General features: G+C 45.7%; 2 protein-coding genes across 2 annotated transcripts; both read left to right on the forward strand.

The window, feature by feature from the left end:
* Window positions 1-2,075: 2,075 nt before the first annotated feature.
* Window positions 2,076-3,836, forward strand: LOC119276210 (aspartyl protease family protein 2-like). Its single transcript, XM_037557220.1, has one exon. The coding sequence runs from the start codon at window positions 2,138-2,140 to the stop codon at window positions 3,614-3,616; it is 1,479 nt and encodes a 492-aa protein (XP_037413117.1). The 5' UTR covers window positions 2,076-2,137; the 3' UTR covers window positions 3,617-3,836.
* Window positions 3,837-7,171: 3,335 nt separating this feature from the next.
* LOC119276211 lies at window positions 7,172-10,227 on the forward strand. Its single transcript, XM_037557222.1, has 3 exons — window positions 7,172-8,923; window positions 9,492-9,590; window positions 9,687-10,227. The coding sequence occupies exons 1-3, from the start codon at window positions 8,779-8,781 to the stop codon at window positions 10,109-10,111; spliced, it is 669 nt and encodes a 222-aa protein (XP_037413119.1). The 5' UTR covers window positions 7,172-8,778; the 3' UTR covers window positions 10,112-10,227.
* The last annotated feature ends 13,926 nt before the right edge of the window (window positions 10,228-24,153 follow it).

Consider the following 24,153-nt stretch of genomic DNA (forward strand, 5'->3'; position numbering starts at 1 on the left):
CAACCACCACCCTTACAGAAATCATGGCTTCCTACAATGAAAATCCATATCGGCTGTACTGATAACACAAAAGATGTCTGAGAAAAATGCCATGAGTATAAAAGAATAAAATCGGATGTTTCATCCAAAAGGGAAGAAGAGTGAGCTGAGGCTGGTCGTAATGGGAGTATCATAAGTGGTATCATGCATGCCAACTAGACTTTTTGGATGATGTGGCACACAATTAAATGAGGAAAGAGAGGGTGTGGTATTAGGGCATCTCCAACAGGTTATATGTTTGTCTTGTTGGTAAAATGTCCATGTCATCAACAAACAAGCTATCATACAACTACTCCAATAGGTTGTATGTAAGCTATCCAATAGATGATGAGAAAATAAATGTGATTGCTCTCTATTTCACCTTGGAGCTTGTGCAAAGGTTGTTGGTTATTCTACATACAACTTTGCTCTCTCTTCATATTTGTTACATGCCACATCATCATTATGTCCTAGGTGGCAAATTTATCAACACCTATCTTACAGCTGTTGGAGGTGCCCCCATATCATGATACCGTATCATATTAAATGTAGTACTATTTTGTGTCATGCATGACAAGTAATAAGGCAACCTAAGATACTAACTTATGATACTATGCATTACGGACGTAGTATCATACACTAGTATCACATGCATGATACTAGTATATGATACTCACCATTACGACCAGCCGATGCAAACATCAATCCTCGAGAAATCCTCCAAGTGGGACTTTTTTCCCCAAGAAGATAACGATTTCATAGATAGTTCGTTCTTACAGAAAAGCCCAGAAAACAATAGATAATACAAAGGACTCCTTCTGAGCTCCAACATCGCCGGCATCCCGAACAAGAGGAAGACGCGCCGCCGCCTGTGCTCGTGCATGCGCCTTGGATCGACAAAGGCATCCCCATGGCAACTGGGAAGTCCTCACTCACCGCCTCCAGACAGGTAACGCCCAGGAACAACGGCTCCGCCGTGAACCACCATGTCGTCATCTTCGAGATCTTCACATCCCAGATCTGCCGCCCCGCGGGATCTGACTTGGGAAGGAAGCACAGCACGAATCCGTCGATTCGCGAGTGCTGGGGAAGCAGGCGCGCCACCACGGACACAGAGCTCCACCGAGCGCCGGAGTCGAAGGGGACGCGCACCTGCAACAAAAACCACACCGACGACTCCACCACCTCCTCATCGCCGCCGACCGGTAACCCTACAGACCCTACACTAATTGCAGCCGCGAGACGAGGACCCCCCGCCCTCCCGCCGACGGACGAAGGACGAGGGATCCGGCGCACCGGCGGCGTAGAGGTGGATCGGCCAGGAGATGTAAAAAGTCGCCCCTCTTCTTCGGACGTCGGACGGGAGAGGGAGAGAGACGTACAGGCTCGTCTCAATTACTGCCTCCAAGTGGGACTGCTATGGGTAGTTCCAAAAAACAGGCACATAGGCCGTGGAACTGTGACACACAGCTGAATCACACAAACATACTCCCTCCGTTCTTAAATATTTGTCTTTCTACATTTTAAATGGACTATCACATACGAATATATATAGACATATTTTAAAGTGTATATTCACTCATTTTGTTTCGTATGTAGTGACTTGTTGAAATATCTAGAAAGACAAATATTTAGAAACAAAGGGAGTAGATCACTCATCACCATCACCTAAAGCATAGAAAAACATCACCAACTACTGAATCACGCCTAGGGGAAAATCGTCATGCCACTATGAAAACCAAATTTCCCTATTCGATTTCGCATGTGATTACCGGATTACGCCGACACCACACACAAGACGTGTCCACACCAGCAGGTCTTCCCACAGTCAAATCTGTCAAACAAGTGTCCACTCCGCTGCGCAAAGCAACATTTATTCTTGATATATAAAAAGCAACATTTATTCCTATCCCACCGCCACCTCGAGGAGGAGCACCGCCGCTGCCAACCCAAACATCCGCAAAGAACTATCTCATTAATTGCCCCGCACCCTTCTAATCTTAATTTAATGCAATCTCCTGCTAATGGTGATGACTAGCGCACTCTTCCCTTCTTATACACGCCGCGCCACTCCACTCCAGTACAGCACCGCCCCACCTCCAGTTCACACTCCCCTCACATGCCCATGGCGCCTCCGCCTTTGCTCCCCCTCTCCGCGCTCCTCCTCCTGCTCGCCGCCGCCTCCCATGCCTCTGCCAAGCCCGTCCAGATTCAGGCCCTCCTCGCCACCCCTCTCTCGCCCGACCGTGTCTCCGCCCCGTCGGAACTAGCCCGCGAGGACGACACCAACGTCTTCGCCGGCAACCTTGCCGCTGCAGACGACGCCGCCGCCTCGACAGTTCGTTTCCGCGTTGTCCACCGGGATGACTTCTCAAAGAACGCCACCGCGGCCGAGCTGCTCGCGCACCGGCTGGAGCGGGACGAGAGGAGGGCGGCGCGGCTCTCGGCGGCCGCCGGCGCGGCCAACGGCACGCGTCGCGGCGGCGGAGGGGTCGTGGCGCCGGTGGTGTCCGGGCTGGCCCAGGGGAGCGGGGAGTACTTCACCAAGATCGGGGTGGGGACGCCCGCCACGCCGGCGCTCATGGTGCTCGACACCGGCAGCGACGTCGTGTGGCTGCAGTGCGCGCCGTGCAGGCGCTGCTACGAGCAGTCTGGCCAGGTGTTCGACCCGCGCCGCTCGCGCTCCTACGGCGCGGTCGGCTGCGCCGCCCCGCTTTGCCGCAGGCTCGACTCCGGCGGCTGTGACCTGCGCCGCAGTGCGTGCCTCTACCAGGTCGCTTACGGCGATGGCTCCGTCACCGCCGGAGACTTCGCCACCGAAACCCTCACCTTCGCCGGCGGTGCCCGCGTGGCGCGCGTCGCTCTGGGGTGCGGCCACGACAACGAGGGTTTGTTCGTCGCGGCGGCGGGCCTCCTCGGGCTCGGCCGAGGCAGCCTATCCTTCCCCACCCAGATCTCCCGCCGTTACGGGCGGAGCTTCTCGTACTGCCTTGTGGACCGTACCTCGTCGGCCAACTCCGCCTCCCGCTCTTCGACCGTGACATTTGGCTCTGGCGCCCTAGGCTCCACGGTCGCCTCGTCCTTCACCCCGATGGTCAAGAACCCTCGGATGGAGACGTTCTACTACGTGCAGCTCATTGGTATCAGCGTGGGCGGCGCGCGCGTCCCTGGCGTGGCGAACTCCGACCTCCGTCTCGACCCGTCGTCGGGGCGTGGTGGCGTCATCGTGGACTCCGGCACGTCCGTGACCCGGCTCGCCCGCCCGGCCTACTCGGCTCTGCGCGACGCATTCCGCGGGGCCGCCGCTGGGCTCCGGCTCTCTCCCGGCGGGTTCTCCCTGTTCGACACGTGCTACGACCTGAGCGGGCGCAAGGTGGTGAAGGTGCCGACCGTGTCGATGCACTTCGCCGGTGGCGCGGAGGCGGCTCTGCCACCGGAGAATTACCTGATCCCGGTGGACTCGAAAGGGACGTTTTGCTTCGCGTTCGCGGGCACGGACGGCGGCGTGTCCATCATCGGCAACATACAGCAGCAGGGATTCCGGGTGGTGTTCGACGGCGACGGCCAGCGCGTCGCCTTCGTGCCCAAGGGCTGTTAAGATATGCTGATGAGTAACGTCGCTTGATTAGCGGATGAAAGTACGGCTTTGTCAGTCATAATTTAATCATGAGGGGTTTAGTTAAGGTGATGGGTGAGAGCTTTGGATGCTGTGAAAGCTCTGGCGGTGGGCAGAGTTGTCGGGCAGGGTAAGGTGTGAGGATAAGAGCATCCACAATGGGCAAAATTGACAAATTTAACCTATAGACGAAATTAAATCACAGAATGAACTGTCCGTGAAATTATTTCACGCGGTTGACCCGTGGCGCCTAGCTCTCAGGCGCTGCACTAGTGCAACGCCCGGGAGCTAGGCGTTGCACTAGTGCAACGCCTAGGAGCTACGCGCTACACTGTATAGTGTGACGCCTAGCTCTCAGGCGCTGCACACCACTTAGTAATTTTCTGATCACACGTGTGAGACGCTGGCCGTGTAGCGCCTATCTCTGAGGCGTTGCACAGTGTAGTGTGGCGCCTTCGTGGCGGGCGTCACACAAAAAGGTCAGCCGCGTGAAATAGTTTTACGGATAGTTCATTCTATGATTTGATTTCGTCTATAGGTCAAATTTGTCAAATTTGACCCCACAATGTTGCCTTTTGCTGCCTCCAAACGCGCCTCTAAGGCTTCAGAGGCCGTCGCCATGCACTGCAGCCACTCGCCTCCAAGCCAAAATCGCTAGCGTCGCCTCCAAGCGTAGAGGCAGCCTTCAAGCATTTTCCTTCTACTAAAATATTTCCAGGGCCCTACTTGTCATGTGGGAAGTTGAGGTTCAAGCATATAATTGATGGAAAGAGACACAAAACCAACGAATTGTTTATAGTTTTATGGGGTCCACATTAAAGGCTACTCAGTACGCTATACACTGCGAGCTTTTCGATTAAGCTTAGAGGCAACACCGTGGGCCCCAGTTTAGAGGCAGCACTGCCTCTTACCACTGTGGATGCCCTAAGGCGGTTTGTTTGTTCAAGGCTGTAAAACTGTTGGTTAAAAAACAGGCTATCTCTCCTTTCTCTACAACTAGCATTTCTCATCCATTTTACTAAACACCAGTGTTCTTTCTACGTGCTGGCCTACCGTGTTACTGGCTCTCTTTGTTGGATCACACTTGCTTTTATTTTATACTGTATTTTGGAGATCACCCTTTCATCACTCACACACACACATATACATACAGATTGGCCGGTTAGCTGTGCCTTGACAATTCGAAATTGCCCTCTGCTCCTCCGTCGTCATTTGGAAGCTCTCTAACTGTACCAAGGAGTAAAAGAGACGTCGCCAGTGGGGTTACTCCTGCATGTGGTCTCACTAATTGTCCAGGGCCGGAAAATGGGACCGAAGAGGCGAGGAGAGAGATTGGCTCGAAATCGCGGACGGTTTGTTCGCTCTGATGAGGAGCGGAGGAGAACGTTGGTGCTTTTGCTTTGCTTTGCCTTGCCCTTCTTCTGTGGTGGGGCTGCCTGCCTCGGGCACCGTGCTTCTTTTGGCTGTGTCTGTCGCTGTCGGGTAGGTCTCCTGCCACCTACTACCCCATGCATCCGAATTTCTTTAAAACACTCGTAATGCGCTGCGACCCGCGTCAGTTACTGGTGCTGATGGCAACTTCTCCTCCGGTTGAGGCTACTGGCTCACGCGCAGTGTAAACAGCGAGAGAAGGTGGTGGTGGCCGACCGGTTCCGCTAGAGGTGTAAACATGGCACATGGGATGCGAGGGCGGAGGACACGGGAAAACGAAGGCAGCCGTTTCACAAGGCCGCCATGCTCGATTGCGCCAGCTACTCATCTTCGCGAGCAAATGCGTACAGTGCCAGACATTGTGAAACTCCGCTCTACGCGTCGGAACGAAGGATGAAAGTACGCGTTTCCTTTTCTACTTGTACAATGTACAAAATCGGGACGCGGCATCGGTGCTTCGCGTGCTCCGTCCGGCCTTCCGTCCACAAATCCTGCCTGCATTCGCTCCCTCCTGTACCCGTCCGTCGCCACGCGGCTTTATTACGAGGAAATAGCACCGACGGTGCGTCACCCGCCGCATAATGATAATGTCAATGGGTACACACTACACATAGCAAGCCACCCACAACTGGCCGGACCACCCGCTGCTGCACTTACTGCACTTAGGCTACTCATAGTAGGGAGTATCATATACTACTATGTCATGCATATATGCATGATACTACTATATGATACTACTTTCATAGTGCATAGTATCATAAAGTTGTATATCATAGATGACCATATTTACTGTCATGCATTACATAAAGTAGCATAACATTTAACATGATACGGTATCTACCTATGTTACTCTGACCATTTCTATCTTTCTTAATTGTGTGCCACATAAGCATGTTTGCTAGTCTCAAGTGCATGTCACCGGTTATGGTACCCCACTATGGCCAGCCTTATTGCTCCGGTAGTAGTAAAATCTACCGCCTTGAACTCACCGTGATTGAACCACAAACTCCAACGCGGGCATCACATCGCCCCTAAATATCACTAGAGTTACTAAGCTCCCACGAATTGTAGCTCCCTGATGCATCGCGGCTGTAATTCTCGCTGGAGGCCCCACCTGTAAGTGGGTGGATGGTTGATGTTGTTTCTTTGGGTCAATGAACGTGGCGCTGGCACATGAAACGGATCTTTGGTGGTTCGATCGCGGTGAAAAAAGATCAAAACCGCCCGATAGCTTCAGTAAAACCTACCGCTGCAGCCGTCGCGCCAATCCCGATCCCGATTTCCACTTGCCTCGCGCGCAAGGGCAGCCAATCCTGCAGGTCGCAGCCGCCTCCTGCTGTCGGGCCGCCGTTACCCACACGTCACCACTACTCCCTCTTCCGTTCCCATTCCCCCGCCGCCTCCACCTCCTCTTCATAGATCCGAGCATGGGCAGCAGCCAGCGGAGGAGCTCGGGGAGGGGCGATACTGCTAGGGTCCCACGCGGGCAAGGTCGAGGTGGGGGACGGGCCTGGAGCAGCGGTGGTCGAGTCCGACTCGGGCGAGGTCGAGGTGGGAACGGGCCGGGTGCGGAGGAGCGCAACATTGGGTGAGCTTGGAAATGGGCGTGGGTGCTCGATTCTGGTGTGGGCAAGCTCGAGGTAAGGAAAGCTGTCAAGGTAACCATGAATGTGTAAAAAAATGCTTGGATTAGTGAAAAACAAGGGGCTGCAGACTCAGGTGCTCCTTAGCTTCCTCTACTACGGTTCGGTAATTCTCTTCTCTCCTCCCGACCACTCTCATGTGCTATGTTCCAGTATAGCTTTTCCGATTTGGCTCCGGTGGTTTAGAGCTTGGATTTGAGTGCACTTTTGGTTTGTGCTTTTTTTTAGAAATGGAGGAAGATCCCCGGTCTCTGCATCTGAACGATGTATGCAACCACTTTATTAATTATTCACACAAGACCTTACAAAGTCATATAAAAATAAGACTAAAGCCACCGTCTAGGCAACATCTATCGCTGCTCCTATCCAGTTGATGAAGGGATGTTGATAGTCTGGGCCTAATATCAAACAGACCTTGCAGCCAAACCTAACATCTAAGACCTGAGGTCCCAACCAGGACGCCTGCCGGGTATGGGGCACCCACAGTCCGGCGCACTCCTCAACCTGGACGCCTGCCGGGCATGAGGCCGCCGCAGCCACCTGCCAACAATCCATCTTTAGTGTTGTACTGCTGCATTTACCTTTGCCGGGTCTAGCTGCCGTCGACGCCACCACGACGCCAGACAACGCCACCATCCTGCGCTCGTCCATCATCACACGCCCACCGACGAGACCCCGCTGCTCCATGCCGCTGAGACCCGCCGTTGTTGACGTGTCAGATACCACGCCGCTCCTCCTCTTGTCCCCTCCAGCCAACACTTGCTCCAAAATGATGCCCCCGGGAGGGAGAACGACATCGAAACATCGCCATCGTCCGATCCAGTAGATCCAGATCTAGGGTTTCCCCCGAAACCTTCCGATCAGGTTGACGTGACCTGCAATGACGATGCCTCGAGAAGGGAACGACGTCCGAGATGCCGCCATCGTCCGCCATGACTACAGTCAGGCGCGATTTTCACCGGAGGCCACATCGTCCCGATCTCACGATTGGCTGGAACCGAGCGGTGCCCGCCGCCGAACCGGTGACGCCGCCGCCGATCCGGTCACGCCACCGCCATGTGACGCCTCCGATGGAGATCCCGATCTAGATCGAAGACGACCTTGACCGAAACTCCGCCACCAGCGCGGCCACACCGCGCCACTTCCTCCTAGCCCAGTCGCTGTCGGATCCAGCGGTCCCCGCCTCCGGGAGACCAACCGGACGAGGCGCCCCTTATCCCCGAACAGCCAACCTGCGCCGCCGCCACGAGGACCAGAGGAAGGAGGGAGTGCCTCGCCGCCGCCCGTGCCGCACGAGCTTCGCCCGGCAGGCGCACTCCGGCGGCGGCGAGGGGATGGAGATGTTGATGAGCGGGAGTCGCTGACGGCCAATCTGGATCTCCCGAGACGCGCACACGGGGCGCGTCGCGGGAGCTTGTTTCTCAGCTTTCTTTGGTTCATGCTTGATGGTTGTAGGTCGCTGGTGTTTTGCCATGGATGGTCCCTTTATTGATTTGTTTGTGATGCTTGCTTAACTGTGTCCCTTTGTGCTCAAGGTGTTAGCTGAAACATGTTTCTGGTTGATGTGCGTGCTAACCTCCTGGTAAAACTACACTCACACTTATTTTAGATTATCATAATATAACTTCTAGAAAGGATTTTCAGATATATTTTTAGAAATACGATGGCTTATCTTTTAGCTTGATTTACATGCCCAATTGTTAGGTTTGTCATTATTTTATATCTTCAGAAGCTGAATTTCAAAAAATTCTTATTGAAATCTTTTCTAGGGGGAAAGTATTAAGAATGACTCGTTTTTACTTTCAGTTTGTTGTTCTCTTCTTTTCTTCTCACTTCTTATTATATGAGAAGTCATCTTAGAATACTCAACAAACATGAACAAATAAGTGAGACTTTTCAAATGCAACAAAATAATGAATATATTATATTATATTTTTGTCATCATTATTATTATTAGTGTTTTATCATTTTGGGACTTTTATTCTTTACTACCCGTTCTAATTTTGAGTCTTTTATTTTGTTAAGTCTTTCATTAATCTTAATCTTTTTTTATTTGGGTTGTTATTAGCTATGGCGTTGCACTTTAGGCCCACTCCAGCAATGGCCCACTTGAGTCAACTTAGTAAAAGACCTAAGTCAGCACCCTCTTATTTCACACCCACCCCGTATACACTTCCCCCTCAACCAGCCGTCGCCGCCCCTCGCCGGCAGCAAGGTTCGATCCACTCCTTCTCCTCCCATCGCATCTCCTTTCTCTCCACTCCCACCTCCTCCGCCCACGGACATGCCACATGGAATCCTTGGGATTCATGTAGAAGCTGATTTAGGGGATTGCTTTAATTTGTGTAGAAACTTTAGTATATATCATGGACTGTTTCGTGTGATGTAGAATCCAAAATTAGTTGCATGGATTGCTTTGTGTAGAAATTTTAGTGATAATCTAATTGCTATTTGTGTAGAATCTGATATTTGTAGTGCATTTTGATTAGAAATATTTTGAGTGTCTAGAATATTAATGATTCAAGTTCAACTTAATTTGATAGTGTAGTCTAGAAAGTTAGGAATAAATAAAATAAACCCCTATGAATTACTAGTGTAGAATTTGTTTATTTCTGTCTCCCTCCGTGGATTTTGTTTATTTGTATATACAATTACTAGTGTAGAATTATATACTTAGTTTTTAATATGCTTTGTGTAAAATGAACTCCAATTATGTTTAGTAGAAATTGATTTACTAGTGTACAAACTGATTATATACTTAGTTTTCAATATGTTTTGTGTAGAATGGGCAGCCACCACCATGTCAGCCAAGGTGCGCAACCAGCCTTGCAACTGGCACGCTGTTTGCCATCTGCTTCCAACCGCGTTTTCTTCTTGTAGCGGTAACACATTATATGAACCTTCTAGCAGTTAGTTCTTTTGTTTTTGTTGCTATTTTCAGTAAAGCTATGTGTGTTTTTTTGGTTTTTCTTACACAGACCGTCCCTTGCAATGTGAGATTGGAGTTCAACGAGCTCATTACCGGAGACACTGTGATCTTCGACGCTCTGGGGGGCTCTACACTATGGAGGCCGAGAAGGGACGAAAGATATCCCAGATTGGAGGAGATGAATGGGATTGTTTCATCGCCTACATGCATCTCACTGGGAGTGAATTGATCAGTTTCTTCCTTAGTAGACAAATTCCAATGATGTCTGTTATCTACGTCAACTCGGAGGACGAAGATGATGAGGACCCATTTGGCAAAGCCCTCAATACCCAAAGAATGAGGCTGAGCGAGGACGAGTCAGGCAGCCTCTGGCACATACTTCCTCCACGTGATGACTATGTCGAGATGCCATTCGTGACCCGCCTAACAAGGACGAATGTTAACCGCCATGTCATGGTATGTTACTTTGTGTAGTAATTTGATATGCTTAGTAATGTGAGATGCTTAGTGTAGTAATAATATGATTATATATGCTTACTTAGTGTAGTAATGTGTGATGCATCATATGCTTAGTGTAGTAATTTTTTTTGACCTGGAACTATAGGGTATGAACCCCACAACAATTTATTTATTCCAACACAAGATTACACATGTACAGATCTTACAAGGTCCAAGAGACCCAAAAAGAAAAAAGGAAAAAATAACAGGCTACCCTCAAGGTGGTAAAAAGGAGATCCATCTAAGCAATTCCTCTTTGAACTTAGGCTTAATCCTATGTGCCAAAAGAGAAATATCTAGAATAAAGTTTGCCCTCCACCTTCTGAATGAAGGCCTAATATTTCTAAAAATCCTGTCATTTCTAACATTCCAAATGTTCCAACATGCAAGGAAAACCACTTCTGAGAAGAATGGTTTGCAAAACTCCCTTCTGGCATGATAAGCAATGACAATCATATCATCCCCTGCCATCCAATTGATTTGAAGATAATTCCAGACTCTGCAACTAAAATTGCATTGAAAGAATAAATGATCTCTATCCTCCTTGGTGCACGTGGGGCAGAGGACACAAAGATTAGAATCAGTGATATTCCAGTGTCTCCTTTCCAACATATCCTCGGTGTTTAGCCTGTCCATGATCATCATCCAAGCAAAGAACTTAATCCTCATAGTGCAACAACTAGCCCCAAGACATGAGTGGGTTAAACACAATATGCTTGTGCAAGAAGATGTAGTATTTCTTGGCAATATATCCCTTGCCATCCTCTTTCCACACCCAAATATCATTCAACTCCAGGTTATGCTTGGAGTGAAGGAGCAAGTTCTGCAGGCATTGTAACTCTCCAAAAGCTCTCTCTGAGAGAGGCAGGTGGAACAGGGAAGTAAGCTCATCAGAAGCAAAAACCTCAGCAGCTGAAATGAGAGGGTCAATCGCATATGAGAACAGTCTCGCAAACCTTTGATCAAGGGGTGTACTAGAATCCCCCAGAGACCAGGAATCAGACCAGAATAGAACAGTGTCTCCCTTGTTAACATCCACTACAGACACCATCCTGAACTTATCCATTAACTTGCAGATATCCCTCCACCAAAAAGAACCACAGATGATAGTTGCATGAGGAACTCTCTCATGGTAATAAGTGTTCCAAATGAGTTGGACCCAGGGCACATCAACTTTATTGTAGAATTTGTTTGCATGTTTGAGAATTAGAGCCTCATTTTGAAAATTCAAGTTCAGGATACCCAGACCGCCTCTATTTTTGGGCCTGCAAACCAACCCCAAGCTGCCAAAGACTGACCAGAATCCTGCCCATATTTCCTCCAAGGGCATTGTCTCTGAATTCGTTCCAACTGTTTTAGAATACCAGGAGGTAAGTCGTGGCTACATAGGGAAAAAATGGGCACAAAAGAAAGAGCAGAAATCAGGTACTGTAGCCTCCATGAGCAAGAAAAGAAGAACCGACAGATAATTTCCTCTCCATACTGTCAACCAGAGGCATTAGGTCCAAAATCTTAGGCTTGGTTATTCCCACAGGAAGACCAAGATAAGTAAAAGGTAGAGTGCCAACCACACAACTAGGGATGGCAATGGGTACCCATTACCCATGTACCCTGCGGGTAAAAACCCTATTAGGGTAAGGGTATGAGACAAAAAATTACCCATGGGTATATAAATAGGGAAAAGTTAAACCCATCGGGTAGAGCGGGTACGGGTATGGGATCGTATGACCCATACCCACGTACCCATGTACCCATATAAAATTTGTATGAACTCGAAATTATCTCTAAACTTTGTCATAAATTTGTGAACTCAAAATGTATGACTTATGTGAAGATGTTTCAATGTATTGTTATTTAAGAGAAAGTGATGTTGTTTATTAAGTATGGTGTTGTTTATGATGTGTTGTTTTTTAAAAGTGTGTCTTGTTGTATAATCTGTTGTTTGTTTATAGATTATAATTATATGTTGTCGTTTATGACTATTAGTTGGTCAAATTGATGCTTTGCAAATGTGGGTAATTTTACCCGCTGGTGCCCATCTACCCTGTTGGGTAACGGGTATGGGGAAAAATTGTACCCATTGACGGGTATGGGTAAGGGCAATGGGTAAGCTAGGAGCGTACGGGTAAGGGTATGGGGTAGCTCCACCCATACCCAAACCCTGCGGGTGCCATCCCTACACACAACCAAAGACATTAGCCAGCCTAGCAATCTCCACAGAGTCCACACTAATAGGTAGCATAGATGATTTATGATAGTTAACATGCAACCCAATGGACTTGGAAAACAAAAGCAGCATTTTCTTCAAGCACAACAACTGAGATTCATCAGCAGGCAAAATAATGAGAGTGTCATCATCATACTAAATGATTGGGTAATCCTTATCATGGCAAGGGATAGGAAGCTGCAGAAGACCTTTAGAGTGCATATCATTCACCACAGACTGAAGCAGATCTGCAGCAATGGCAAATAACAGAGGGGGGAGAGGGTCACCCTGTCTAACACTCTTCTTACAAGCAAATTGCTTCCAGGGACACCATTAAGGAGAACAGAGGATGTTCCAGTTGTCAAGAACTGTTTGACCCAAAGGATCCATTTCTCATTAAATCCCTTGTGCTTCAAGATTTGGAATATGGCCTCATGTTCAATGGAATCAAAAGCTTTCTCAAAATCCAGCTTGAGAATGACAATAGGCCTTCTGGACTGATGGCATTGGTGAATGTACTCCAAAGTCCAAGCAACACAATCCTGAATAGTTCTGGATTTGATGAAACCATACTGGTTTTTATGCAAACATCTCATAATTTGAAACTGCAATCTATTTGCTGCCATTTTAGAGAGAAATTTGACTCCCATCCGAGTCAGTGGGATAGGCCTAAAATCGTTAACAGATTCAGGAGATCTTTTCTTGGGAACCAAAGTGATATAAGAATAATTGATGTTCTCTAGGTTAACAGACCCCTCATGAAAAGCATTAGCAAGCTCATGGAAATCCTTACTGATTATGAACCAACACTTTTGGAAAAACAGACCATTAAAACCATCTGGCCTAGGAGACTTGTCAATGGGCATACCTTTGACAGTATTATCCATCTCCTCCTTGCTGAAATGTTTAGTCAGGGAATCAAGACCCTCCACCCTGACCAGAATTGAAGAAAGATCAAAGGACAAGTCAATGCCTCCACTAGTACCCATCCTATTTTTAAAATTCTGCCAGATGGCAGCAGCCATTTGATCATGATCAGAAACAATTCTACCATCATCCAGCCGCAAGGATGCAATGGAGTTATTCCTAAACCTCTCAGAGGCCATAGCATGGAAGAATTTAGTATTCTCCTCTCCCACTTTAATAGACATGATGGTACACATCTTTTTCCAATACAGAAAGTAAAGATGCAAGAGATGTTCCACATGCAGTTTAACAACATTACGAAAGTTAAACTCATGCCTATAAAGTGGCCTCAACTCCTCCAAGCAGTCCAAAATCAAAACCACCATGTTACATTTTGCAATGAGGGATTTCATTTTGGATATGTTCATATGCCAACTCTTAAGATCTTTTCTCAAAGATTTAAATTTGTCTGCGATTACAGCCGAGATGTGTGTTTTACTGGAAGCAGAAGCCCAAGAAATAGAAGCGCGGTCCAAAAATCCCTGCAACTCCACCCAGTAATTCTCAAAGTGAAAGATGTTGCATTTAGGAATGGAAGTGTTAATAGCCACTATGCAAGGCACATGATCCAAGGTAGTCCTAGCAAGAGGCAACACCTGGGTAGAGGGGTAGCAAGTGATCCAATTTGCAGAAGTAAAGAACCAATCAAGCTGCTCAAGTAAGGGATTATCCTGCATATTATACCAAGTGTAGGATCTCCCCTTAATAGGTAACTCCAGCAAACCAAGATGCCCAATAATATCATTAAAAATAAAGATATCACTGGCATCCCCACTAGGAAGATTTCCGTCTTCAGTTGATCCAATAAAATTAAAATCTCCCAAAATCAGCCAGTTATCTGTGTTTGGGATGGTGAGGTTATAGAGCCAATGAACAAACTCATCCCTAGCCCGGCCTTGGCACGGCCCATACACATTCACCAAAGTCCACTGGTCATTATTATGGTTTGAAGTAAAATGCACAATGATGCCAAACTTCTTTATCTCAATTAACCTCCCTGTTAGAACAGAGGAGTTCCAAAGCACTGCAATACCCCTAGAAGCACCGACTGATGGATTGAAGGCAAATGAGTCAAAACATTGACGAGGGCAAAACTTTTTAACAGTTCTGGAGTCGATGCACTCCATTTTTGTCTCCTACAGACATACTATAGTAGCCAAACTTTCATCAACCCTGTTATGAACAGCACGTTGACGGTCATCAAAATTTAGACCCCGAACATTCCAGCACATAACACACCAACTTCTAGTAGACCGAATATCCATAAGACATAGTTTTGACAGGAACAAAAGCATGCCCACATAGTAGGCAACATACATAGCAATTCAGACTTGCAGCAAAGCCAAACAAAATGAAGTCACCAGGACATTCAGCGCTTATAGACCCAAGAAACAGCGGATTGAAATAAAACCTACGATAACTAGTCAGTTTGTAGGCTAACCACACCCAGCTCCTACACCGCGAGCTAATCATCGGAGGATTTGTCCTTGGCAGAAGAGGGATCCACCATGAGCGCATCCATAGTGAGCTTCTCAGCAGAAATGCCCAGGTCCACACCAATTTGCTGAATATGACTGATTGAAGTCAAAGGAGGCACAAGAGGTGTGGGACGAGCCTGAGCATCATCCATCATAGGCTTGGAGCGGGGCATCTTCTTCTTCGGTTCAAACATTGGTAGGGCTTGGAGCACTGGCTTGAAACCACCCCTCTTAGCAGAGCTTCGAGTGCAGCAGCGAAGAGCAGAATCAACAATGGGAGGACCAGCTCACTTGGAGACTTTCTTCTTTTTGTAGCTAGGAGCAGAAAAAGTGAATTGCTCATCCGAGGCGGAACCAAGCAGCGGGCCCTGGTCATGCTCCAACTCCTGCTGGCTACCAGAGAACAGAGCACGAGCAACTGCCCTGGGAGGGGATGAAGTAGACAAAGGGGCAACCTGCCTGATTGAAACATCACTGACAACATCAGAAATCCAGTTGACATGATCAAAAGCCAAGGACCAAGATCGCCTGGAAAGAACCAGAGGCCCAAACAGAGACTGACAGATCGGCTTGGGAACGTGAGATACAGAGCAACGATTCAAAAGGGTATCAAAAGTCCTTCTCGAGGCCATCTCAGGAGGCAATGGTGGGCCATAGTCTGCATGCACACGTCCCACAAATAACTCTTGATGCGGCAACACAACAGGCTGGAATGGCACAATAGCCAGAGCCTCCGCATCCACAGGCTGATCTTCATCCCGATGAACAACCTCCTGCACAACAGGCAAAGCAGGGACATCATCATTCTGGGCTACCAAAACGGGCTGGGCAATCTCCTGAACATCCTCAATAACCACAGCAGGCAACCGATCATGCATAGGAGGGGCACGCTGAACTTGACTGTCAGACTGATTAATAGAGCCAGAGAAATCCTGCTGATTAATGACCATAGACTGTTGATCTTGAATCACCTCATTCTGAACCGGATCGACCTGAGCATCATGATCATCTGCAGGACAACACCAGCCACCCCTGCTGGAAATCAGCCATAGGAGGCGAAGGCGGAGGAACATCATTCCACCCAAGAGCTGGGTACGGAGGAAGAGCAAAGATATTGTCTTCATGAAGCAACTGACCAGGTAAAGGATGAGGATTGCCATCAATTGGCATGGGATCTTCGTCTTGTGGCATCTGCTCCACAAAGTTGGCCCCGAGGATGTAACAAGGGGCAGTCCAAGAAACTTTAGCTCCACCCCAATCCGCATAGTCAGAGAACACCACATCCCTAGGGACCAAACTATCCTCCAGAAAAGAAGCAAAGACAATATATCTCACGAGATACGGATCATCACTAATCCAGTGGTGGAATTTCCCAAAGGTGTTAACAGCTGTCCGCAGATTCTCAGTATTGCGCATGTCAAGAGGGACACCCAAAAACATCATACATCCATCACGGAAACCTTGAACTCCACGAAAACCCTCACCATGATCATGCTTCACAAAGCGAACAAATCTATCCTGACCAAGATCTTGAGGTGGCAACTGAATCAGAGCAAAACGCTCACCAGCATCTCTAACCTCAAAAAGGCCCACTCCAGAAATCTAGGGATGAGCAGAACGAACATGAAAACCCATATGGTTGATGAGCTCGACCACTTGTTCACGTACCTGACCCATCTGAGCCAGAGGAGGAGCCGGCATAACCTCAGCAATCATGAAGCTCTCATCCGAACGAACAATGGGCGACGCTGGCGTGACGAAGGTGCGAGGAAGACGATGAACACCACCATCGATGATGTGGTGCCCCACCGGCACATAGCGCTCCGGATCCAGGGCAAAGTTGGCCATGGGAGGCGGCGATGGTGGAAGCGGGGGCGTCAGAGGAGGTAGACTAGCAGGGGTGCATGGAGCACAAAACAGAGAGCTGGTTAATGGTGATGTGATAGGGCAGGCCTACAGGGGTGGCGGCAGCGCGTGCTTCCCAATGCGGGAAGGAGAGACCGGCCTATCCGAGATAGTGAGACGCTTCCGTTTCCAACATAAACCTTTTTCAATCGCAATATACGCATAGTCTTTCCTAGAGTGACCAGGATCTCCGCAAGCCAAACATCCAACAAGAGATGGGCAACTGACAGATAGGTGGCCCCCTGATAACCCACAAGTGTAGGGGATCGCAACAGCTTTCGAGGGTAAAGTATTCAACCCAAATTTATTGATTCGACACAAGGGGAGCCAAAGAATATTCTGGAGTATTAGGAGTTGAGTTGTCAATTCAACCACACCTGGATAACTTAGTATCTGCAGCAAAGTGTTTAGTAGCAAAAGTGGTATGATAATAAAGGTAACAGTAGCAAAAGTAAAGATAAATGTTTTTGGGTTTTTGTAGTAATTGTAACAGTAGCAACGGAAAAGTAAATAAGCAAAGTACAATATATGAAAAGCTCGTAGGCAATGGATCAGTGATGGATAATTATGCCAGATGCGATTCCTCATGCAATAGCTATAACATAGGGTGATATAGAACTAGCTCCAGTTCATCAATGTAATGTAGGCATGTATTCCGTAAATAGTCATACGTGCTTATGGATAAGAACCTGCATGACATCTTTTTTCCTACCCTCCCGTTGCAGCGGGGTCCTTACAGAAACTAAGGGATATTAAGGCCTCCTTTTAATAGAGAACCGGAACAAAGCATTAGCACATAGTGAATACATGAACTCCTCAAACTACGGTCATCACCGAGAAGTATCCCGATTATTATCACTTCGGGGTTGTCAGATCATAACACATAATAGGTGACTATAGACTTGCAAGATAGGATCAAGAACACACATATATTTAGGAAAACATAATAGGTTCAGATCTGAAATCATGGCACTCGGGCCCTAGTGACAAGCATTAAGCATAGCAAAGTCATAGCAACATCAATCTCAGAACATAGTGGATACTAGGGATCAAACCCTAACCAAACTAACTTAATTACATGGTAAATCTCATCCAACCCATCACCGTCCAGCAAGCCTACGATGGAATTACTCACACATGGCGGTGAGCATCATGAAGTTGGTGATGGAGGATGGTTGATGATGACGACGGCGACGAATTCCCCTCTCCGGAGCCCCGAACGGACTCTAGATCAGCCCTCCCGAGAGAGATTAGGGCTTGGCGGCGGCTCCGTGTTGTAAAACGCGATGAAACTTTCTCTCTGATTTTTTTCTCCCTGAACGTGAATATATGGAGTTGGAGTTGAGGTCGATGGAGGTCAATGGGGCCCATGAGATAGGAGGCCGCGCCCTACAGGAGGGGGGGGGGGCGCCCCCCTGTCTTATGGACAGGCCCTGGGCCCCCTGGCATTAATTCTTTCGCCAAAAATTCTTATTAATTCCGAAAAGTGCCTCCGTGGATTTCCAGGACATTCCAAGAACTTTTCTTTTCTACACATAAAACAACATCATGGTAGTTCAGCTGAAAACAATGTCAGTCCGGGTTAGTTTCATTCAAATCATGCAAGTTCGAGTCCAAAATAAGGGCAAAAGTGTTTGGAAAAGTAGATACGTTGGAGACGTATCAACTCCCCCAAGCTTAAACCTTTGCTTGTCCTCAAGCAATTCAGTTGATAAACTGAAAGTGATAAAGAAAAACTTTTACAAACTCTGTTTGCTCTTGTTGTTGTAACATGAAAAGCTAGCATTCAAGTTTCAGCAAATATTATGAACTAACCATACTCACAATAACACATAGGTCTCACAATTACTCGTATCAATAGCATAATCAGCTAGCGAGCCATAATAATAAAACTCGGATGACAACACTTTCTCAAAATAATCATAACATGATATAACAAAATGGTATCTCGCTAGCCCTTTCTGAGACCGCAAAACATAAATGCAGAGCACCTTTAAAGATCAATGACTGACTAAACATTGTAATTCATGGTTAAAGAGATCCAGTCAAGTCATACCCAATATAAACCAATAATAATGAATGCAAATGACAGTGTGCTCTCCAACGGGTGCTTTTAATAAGAAGGATGATGACTCAACATAAAAGTAAATAGATAGGCCCTTCGCAGAGGGAAGCAGGGATTTGTAGAGGTGCCAGAGCTCGATTTTAAAATAGAGATTGAATAACATTTTGAGCGGCATACTTTTGCTATCAATGCAACAACTATGAGATGGCTTTATCTTCCATACTACATGCATTATAGGCAGTTCCCAAACAGAATGGTAAAGGTTTATACTCCCCCAACCACCAAAAATCATCAATCCATGGCTTGCTTGAAACAACGAGTGCCTCCAACATACAACATCCATGGGGGAGTTTTGTTTAATTATTTTGATTTGCTTTGATCTTTTTGGATCATGGGACCCGGCATCCTGGTTACCGGCCCTTTCTCGTGAATGAGAAGCGGAGTCCACTCCTCTTGAGAATAACCCACCTAGCATGGAAGATATAGGCATCCCTAGTTGTAACATGAGCTGCTCGAGCATACAAAATAGAATTTCATTTGAAGGTTTGGAGTTTGGCACATACAAATTTACTTAGAACGGCAGGTAAATACCGCATATAGGAAGGTATAGTGGACTCATATGCAACAACTTTGGGGTTTAAGGAGTTTGGATGCACAAGTAGTATTCTCGCTTAGTACAGGTGAAGGCTAGCAAAAGACTGGGAAGCGACCAACTGAGAGAGCGACAACAGCCGTAAACATGCATTAAAATTAATTCACACCGAGTACAAGCATGAGTAAGATATAATCCACCATGAACATAAATACCGTGAAGGCTATGTTGATTTGATTCAACTACATGCGTGAACATGTGCCAAGTCGAGTCACTTAATACACTCAAAGGAGGATACCATCCCACCATACCACATCATAATCATTCTAATAGCATGTCGGCACGCAAGGTAAACCATTATAACTCATAGCTAATCAAGCATGGCACAAGTAACTATAATCTCTAAATGTCATTGCAAATATGTTTACTTCATAATAGCTGACTCAGGAACGATGAACTCATCATATTTACAAAAACAAGAGAGGTCGAGTTCATACCAGCTTTTCTCATCCCAATAAGTCCATCATATATCGTCATTATTGCCTTTCACTTGCACGACCGAATGATGTGTATAAGCTGGAATCTGCAAGCATTCAACTCAAGAGAGAAGACAAGTAATATGGGCTCTAAATTAAATAAACAATCATGCATATAAGAGCCACTAAACATTTTCAATATGGTCTTCTCGACCCCCAAAAGAAAGAAAAGAAAATAAAACTATTTACACGGGAAAGCTCCCAACAAGTAAGGGAAAGCTCCCAACAAGTAAGGGAAAGCTCCCAACAAGTAAAAGAAGAACGAGAAATCTTTTTGGGTTTTCATTTTAATTCCTACTACAAGTATGGAAATTAAACTAACTAATTTTTTTGGTTTTTCTCAAGGTTTATCAAACACACAAGAAGAAAACTAGAAAAAGAAATTTAAACTAGCATGGATAATACAATGAAAGAGTATGAGCACCGACGACTAGTGTGTGAACATGAATGTAAAGTCGGTGAGAAATACGTACTCCCCCAAGCTTAGGCTTTTGGCCTAAGTTGGTCTAGTACCGAGGATCGCCGCTACTCTCCCCGGTATAATGGGAGGTGAAATCAGGATACCACTGGCTGGTCATCTCCGGATCCCACTGGACAGATGATGCACGATAAGGGTCCAACTCAGGTTCAGGTTCTGGAGTAAAATCTTGAGCTCGGTGATTGTTCACCGCTTCCAGCGTGACAAGACGATTTTCTGCAAGCAAATCAAACAACAGAGGCACATGCAAAATAATAAACTCAAAGTGTTTCTTATTGAATCTAAGTCTATACAAGAGCATCTTCTCTTCATTGTCAACAATAAACTTGTGTGCTTCCATGCTCTTGTAATCTAAGATGTGAGGAGGCAATTTTATCTCATCCTCCTCATGGTGCCTAATGGGTATATGAAAATATTTGGCAAGACGTGTAGCATAGATACCTTCAAATATGGGGCCTTTTGTATGATTCAGGGCTAGCCGTTTAGCAACGACAGCACTCATACTAAAAGTATTGTCCCCAAGCAAAGCATGTTGAAGAATGATAATATCAGGGACACTCAAGTTTCCACTATTTCCTCGACCAATTAAGCATCTACTAGCAAATATGGCAAAGTAGCGTAAAACAGGAAAGTGTATGCTAGAGACCTTCGCCTCAGAGCCCTTCTTTGGCTCCTCTATAGCAATAGTATTAACAAAGCCACCCACATCTTCACGATGGGGTTCATCTAATTCTCCCTCATAAGGTATCCTACATACCGCGCAAAAATGACGTAAAGACATTTCTTTGAATTCATCATATAAATGAAATGATAGACCAGGCGGTGACTTCTTAGGATAATAATAAAAGTTTTGCACGAAAGTATTGGTAAGTAAGAGATACTGATCAATTCGGTCGTTGATGAAACCGGTGAGGCCTGCAGTCTCGATTAAAGCATAAAAGTCTTCATGAATTCCGGCTTCTTTCAAGAAATTCTCGCATGGCCATTCACACAACCGTACTTCCGCTAAGCGAGGAAGATTATACTTGGATTTTTCATTCTCTTTTGCTTGTTTTTCCTCAGAGCTTTGGCTAGAAGAGCCTTTAAAGAGCCTCCTTAACATTTTCTGAAGATTTCTGAAATTTTAGTAACTTCAAAATAAAAGTGAATAAAACTAAACAAGATTGATAGCAACTACTCCTACAAGTGCCTAGAACCTATATCATGCTTTAGAATTGCTTGGGACATCAAAAATTTAACATGCAAGCTCAAGAACATGGTCACCTATGCAGCAAAAATTTGCAATGAATAAAGCACTAGAACAAAAACTAATTGGACCAATGGAGGAGTCACATACCAAGCAACAATCTCCCAAAGCAATTATGTGAATGGAGATTTGAGCTAAGGGATCGAAAATCACAGCAAAACGAGCTAGAACTCGTGCTTGAGCTGGATGGGGATTTTTTTGGGTAGAAGATGAAGTGTGTTGGTGCTCGCATAAGTGGAGGGGGGCCACCAGGGGCCCACGAGACAGGAGGGCGCGCCCAGGGGGGTGGGCGCGCCCTCCACTCTCGTGGCCTGGTGCTTGCCCCTCCTATAGTGATTTCACTGCCTAAAATCCTCAAATATTCCATAAAAGTCATACTAAATTTGCAGGGCATTTGGAGCACTTTTATTTTCGGACTATTTTTTAATGCACGGATAATTCAGAAAACAGATAGATAATACTATTTTTGCTTTATTTATTCTAAATAACAGAAAGTAAAAGGAGGGTACAGAAGGTTGTGCCTTCTAGTTTCATCCATCTCGTGATCATCAAAATGAATCCACTAACAAGGTTGATCAAGTCTTATTAACAAACTCATTCCGAATAACACGGAACCAGAGAAATTTCGAATAACACTAAGTTACCTCAACGAGGATATGAAAATCCCCAACAATAAGAATATCATACTTTTTCTTGACAGTAGGGAGAGGAAATTCAAAACCTCCAAAAATGATAGTTGGAACTTTTTCAATAGAATTGATGCTATGAACTTGAGATTGTTTCCTCGGAAAGTGTACCGTATGCTCATTACCATTAACATGAAAAGTGACATTGCCTTTGTTGCAATCAATAACAGCCCCTGCAGTATTAAGAAAAGGTCTACCAAGGATAATAGACATACTATCGTCCTTGGGAATATCAAGAATAACAAAGTCCGTTAAGATAGTGACATTTGCAACCACAACAGGCACATCCTCACAAATACCGACAGGTATAGAAGTTGATTTATCAGCCATTTGCAAAGATATTTCAGTAGGTGTCAACTTATTTAATTCAAGTCTATGATATAAAGAGAGAGGCATAACACTAACACGGCTCCAAGATCACATAAAGCAGTTCTAACATAGTTTCTTTTAATAGAGCATGGTATAGTTGGTACACCCGGATCTCCAAGTTTCTTTGGTATTCCATCCTTAAAAGTGTAATTAGCAAGCATGGTGGAAATTTCAGCTTCCGGTATCTTTCTTTTATTTGTAATGATATCCTTCATATACTTAGCATAAGGATTTACTTTCAGCATATCAGTTAAACGCATACATAAGAAAATAGGTCTAATCATTTCAGCAAAGCGCTCAAAATCCTCATCATCCTTTGTCTTGGATGGTTTAGGAGGAAAGGGCATGGGTTTCTGAACCCATGGTTCTCTTTCTTTACCGTGCTTCCTAGCAACAAAATATCTCTTATCATATCGTTGATTCTTTGAGTGTGGGTTATCAAGATCAATAGCAGGTTCAATCTCTACATCATTGTTTTTGCTAGGTTGAGCATCAACACGAACATTATCATTAACATTATCACTAGGTTCATGTTCATCACCTGATTGAGTTTCAGCATCAGAAATAGAAATATCATTGGGATTCGCAGGTGTGTCTATAGTAGGTTCACTAGAAGCATGCCAAGTCCTATCATTTTTCTTTTTCTTCTTTTTAGAAGAACTAGGTGCCTCTAAATTATTTCTCTGAGAATCTTGCTCGATTCTCTTAGGGTGGCCTTCAGGATACAAAGGTTCATGAGTCATTCTACCAGTTCTAGTAGCCACTCTAACAACAAAGTCATTTTTATTATTTAATTCATCAAGCAAATCATTTTGAGCTTTAAGTACTTGTCATCTTGAGTAGCAACCATAGAAGCATATTTGCTAACGCGGTGAAGTTCATCTTTAACTCTAGCCAGATTATCGCTTACACATCCTATCTCGAAAGCATTATTCTTTAACTCTCTACCAACATAAGCATTAAAACTTTCTTGTCTAGCCATAAAGTCATCAAATTCATCTAAGCATGGGCTATGAAATTTAGTAGAGGGTATTTCAACTTTATCATATCTATAGAGAGAATTTACCTTTACTACCTGTGTCGGGTTATCAAGACAATATGGTTCTTCAGGCGGTATATTCAGACCTAAATTCTTAACATCTTCAGCTTTAATACCTTTTTATTTCATTGATTTCTTTGCCTCTTGCATATCTTCAGGGCTGAGAAATAAAACACCTCTTTTCTTTGGAGTGGGTTTAGGAATAGGCTCAGGAGTTGGCTCAGTTGGTTCAGGAATTACTTCAGGAACTGGCTCGGGATGAGTCCAATTATTTTCATTAGTCAACATATTATTCAATAATATTTCAGCTTCGTCGATTGTTCTTTCCCTGAAAACACAACCAGCACAACTATCCAAGTAGTCCTTGGAAGCATCGGTTAGTCCATTATATAAGATATCAAATATTTCATTTTCTTAAGAGGATGATCGGGCAAAGCATTAAGTAACCGGAG

This window comes from Triticum dicoccoides, chromosome 3B (assembly GCF_002162155.2).
Source record: "Triticum dicoccoides isolate Atlit2015 ecotype Zavitan chromosome 3B, WEW_v2.0, whole genome shotgun sequence".
Classification (NCBI taxonomy): Eukaryota; Viridiplantae; Streptophyta; class Magnoliopsida; order Poales; family Poaceae; genus Triticum; species Triticum dicoccoides.

What these genes read in the sequence shown, in the direction of transcription:
- LOC119276211 (XM_037557222.1), top strand. Translation starts at nt 8,779, where the DNA reads ATGGCGTTGCACTTTAGGCCCACTCCAGCAATGGCCCACTTGAGTCAA. An exon ending in CGCCCCTCGCCGGCAGCAAG is followed by an intron (nt 8,924 to 9,491) that starts GTTCGATCCACT and finishes TGTTTTGTGTAG; the next exon opens with AATGGGCAGCCACCACCATG. An exon ending in CGCGTTTTCTTCTTGTAGCG is followed by an intron (nt 9,591 to 9,686) that starts GTAACACATTAT and finishes TTTCTTACACAG; the next exon opens with ACCGTCCCTTGCAATGTGAG.
- LOC119276210 (XM_037557220.1), top strand. Translation starts at nt 2,138, where the DNA reads ATGCCCATGGCGCCTCCGCCTTTGCTCCCCCTCTCCGCGCTCCTCCTC.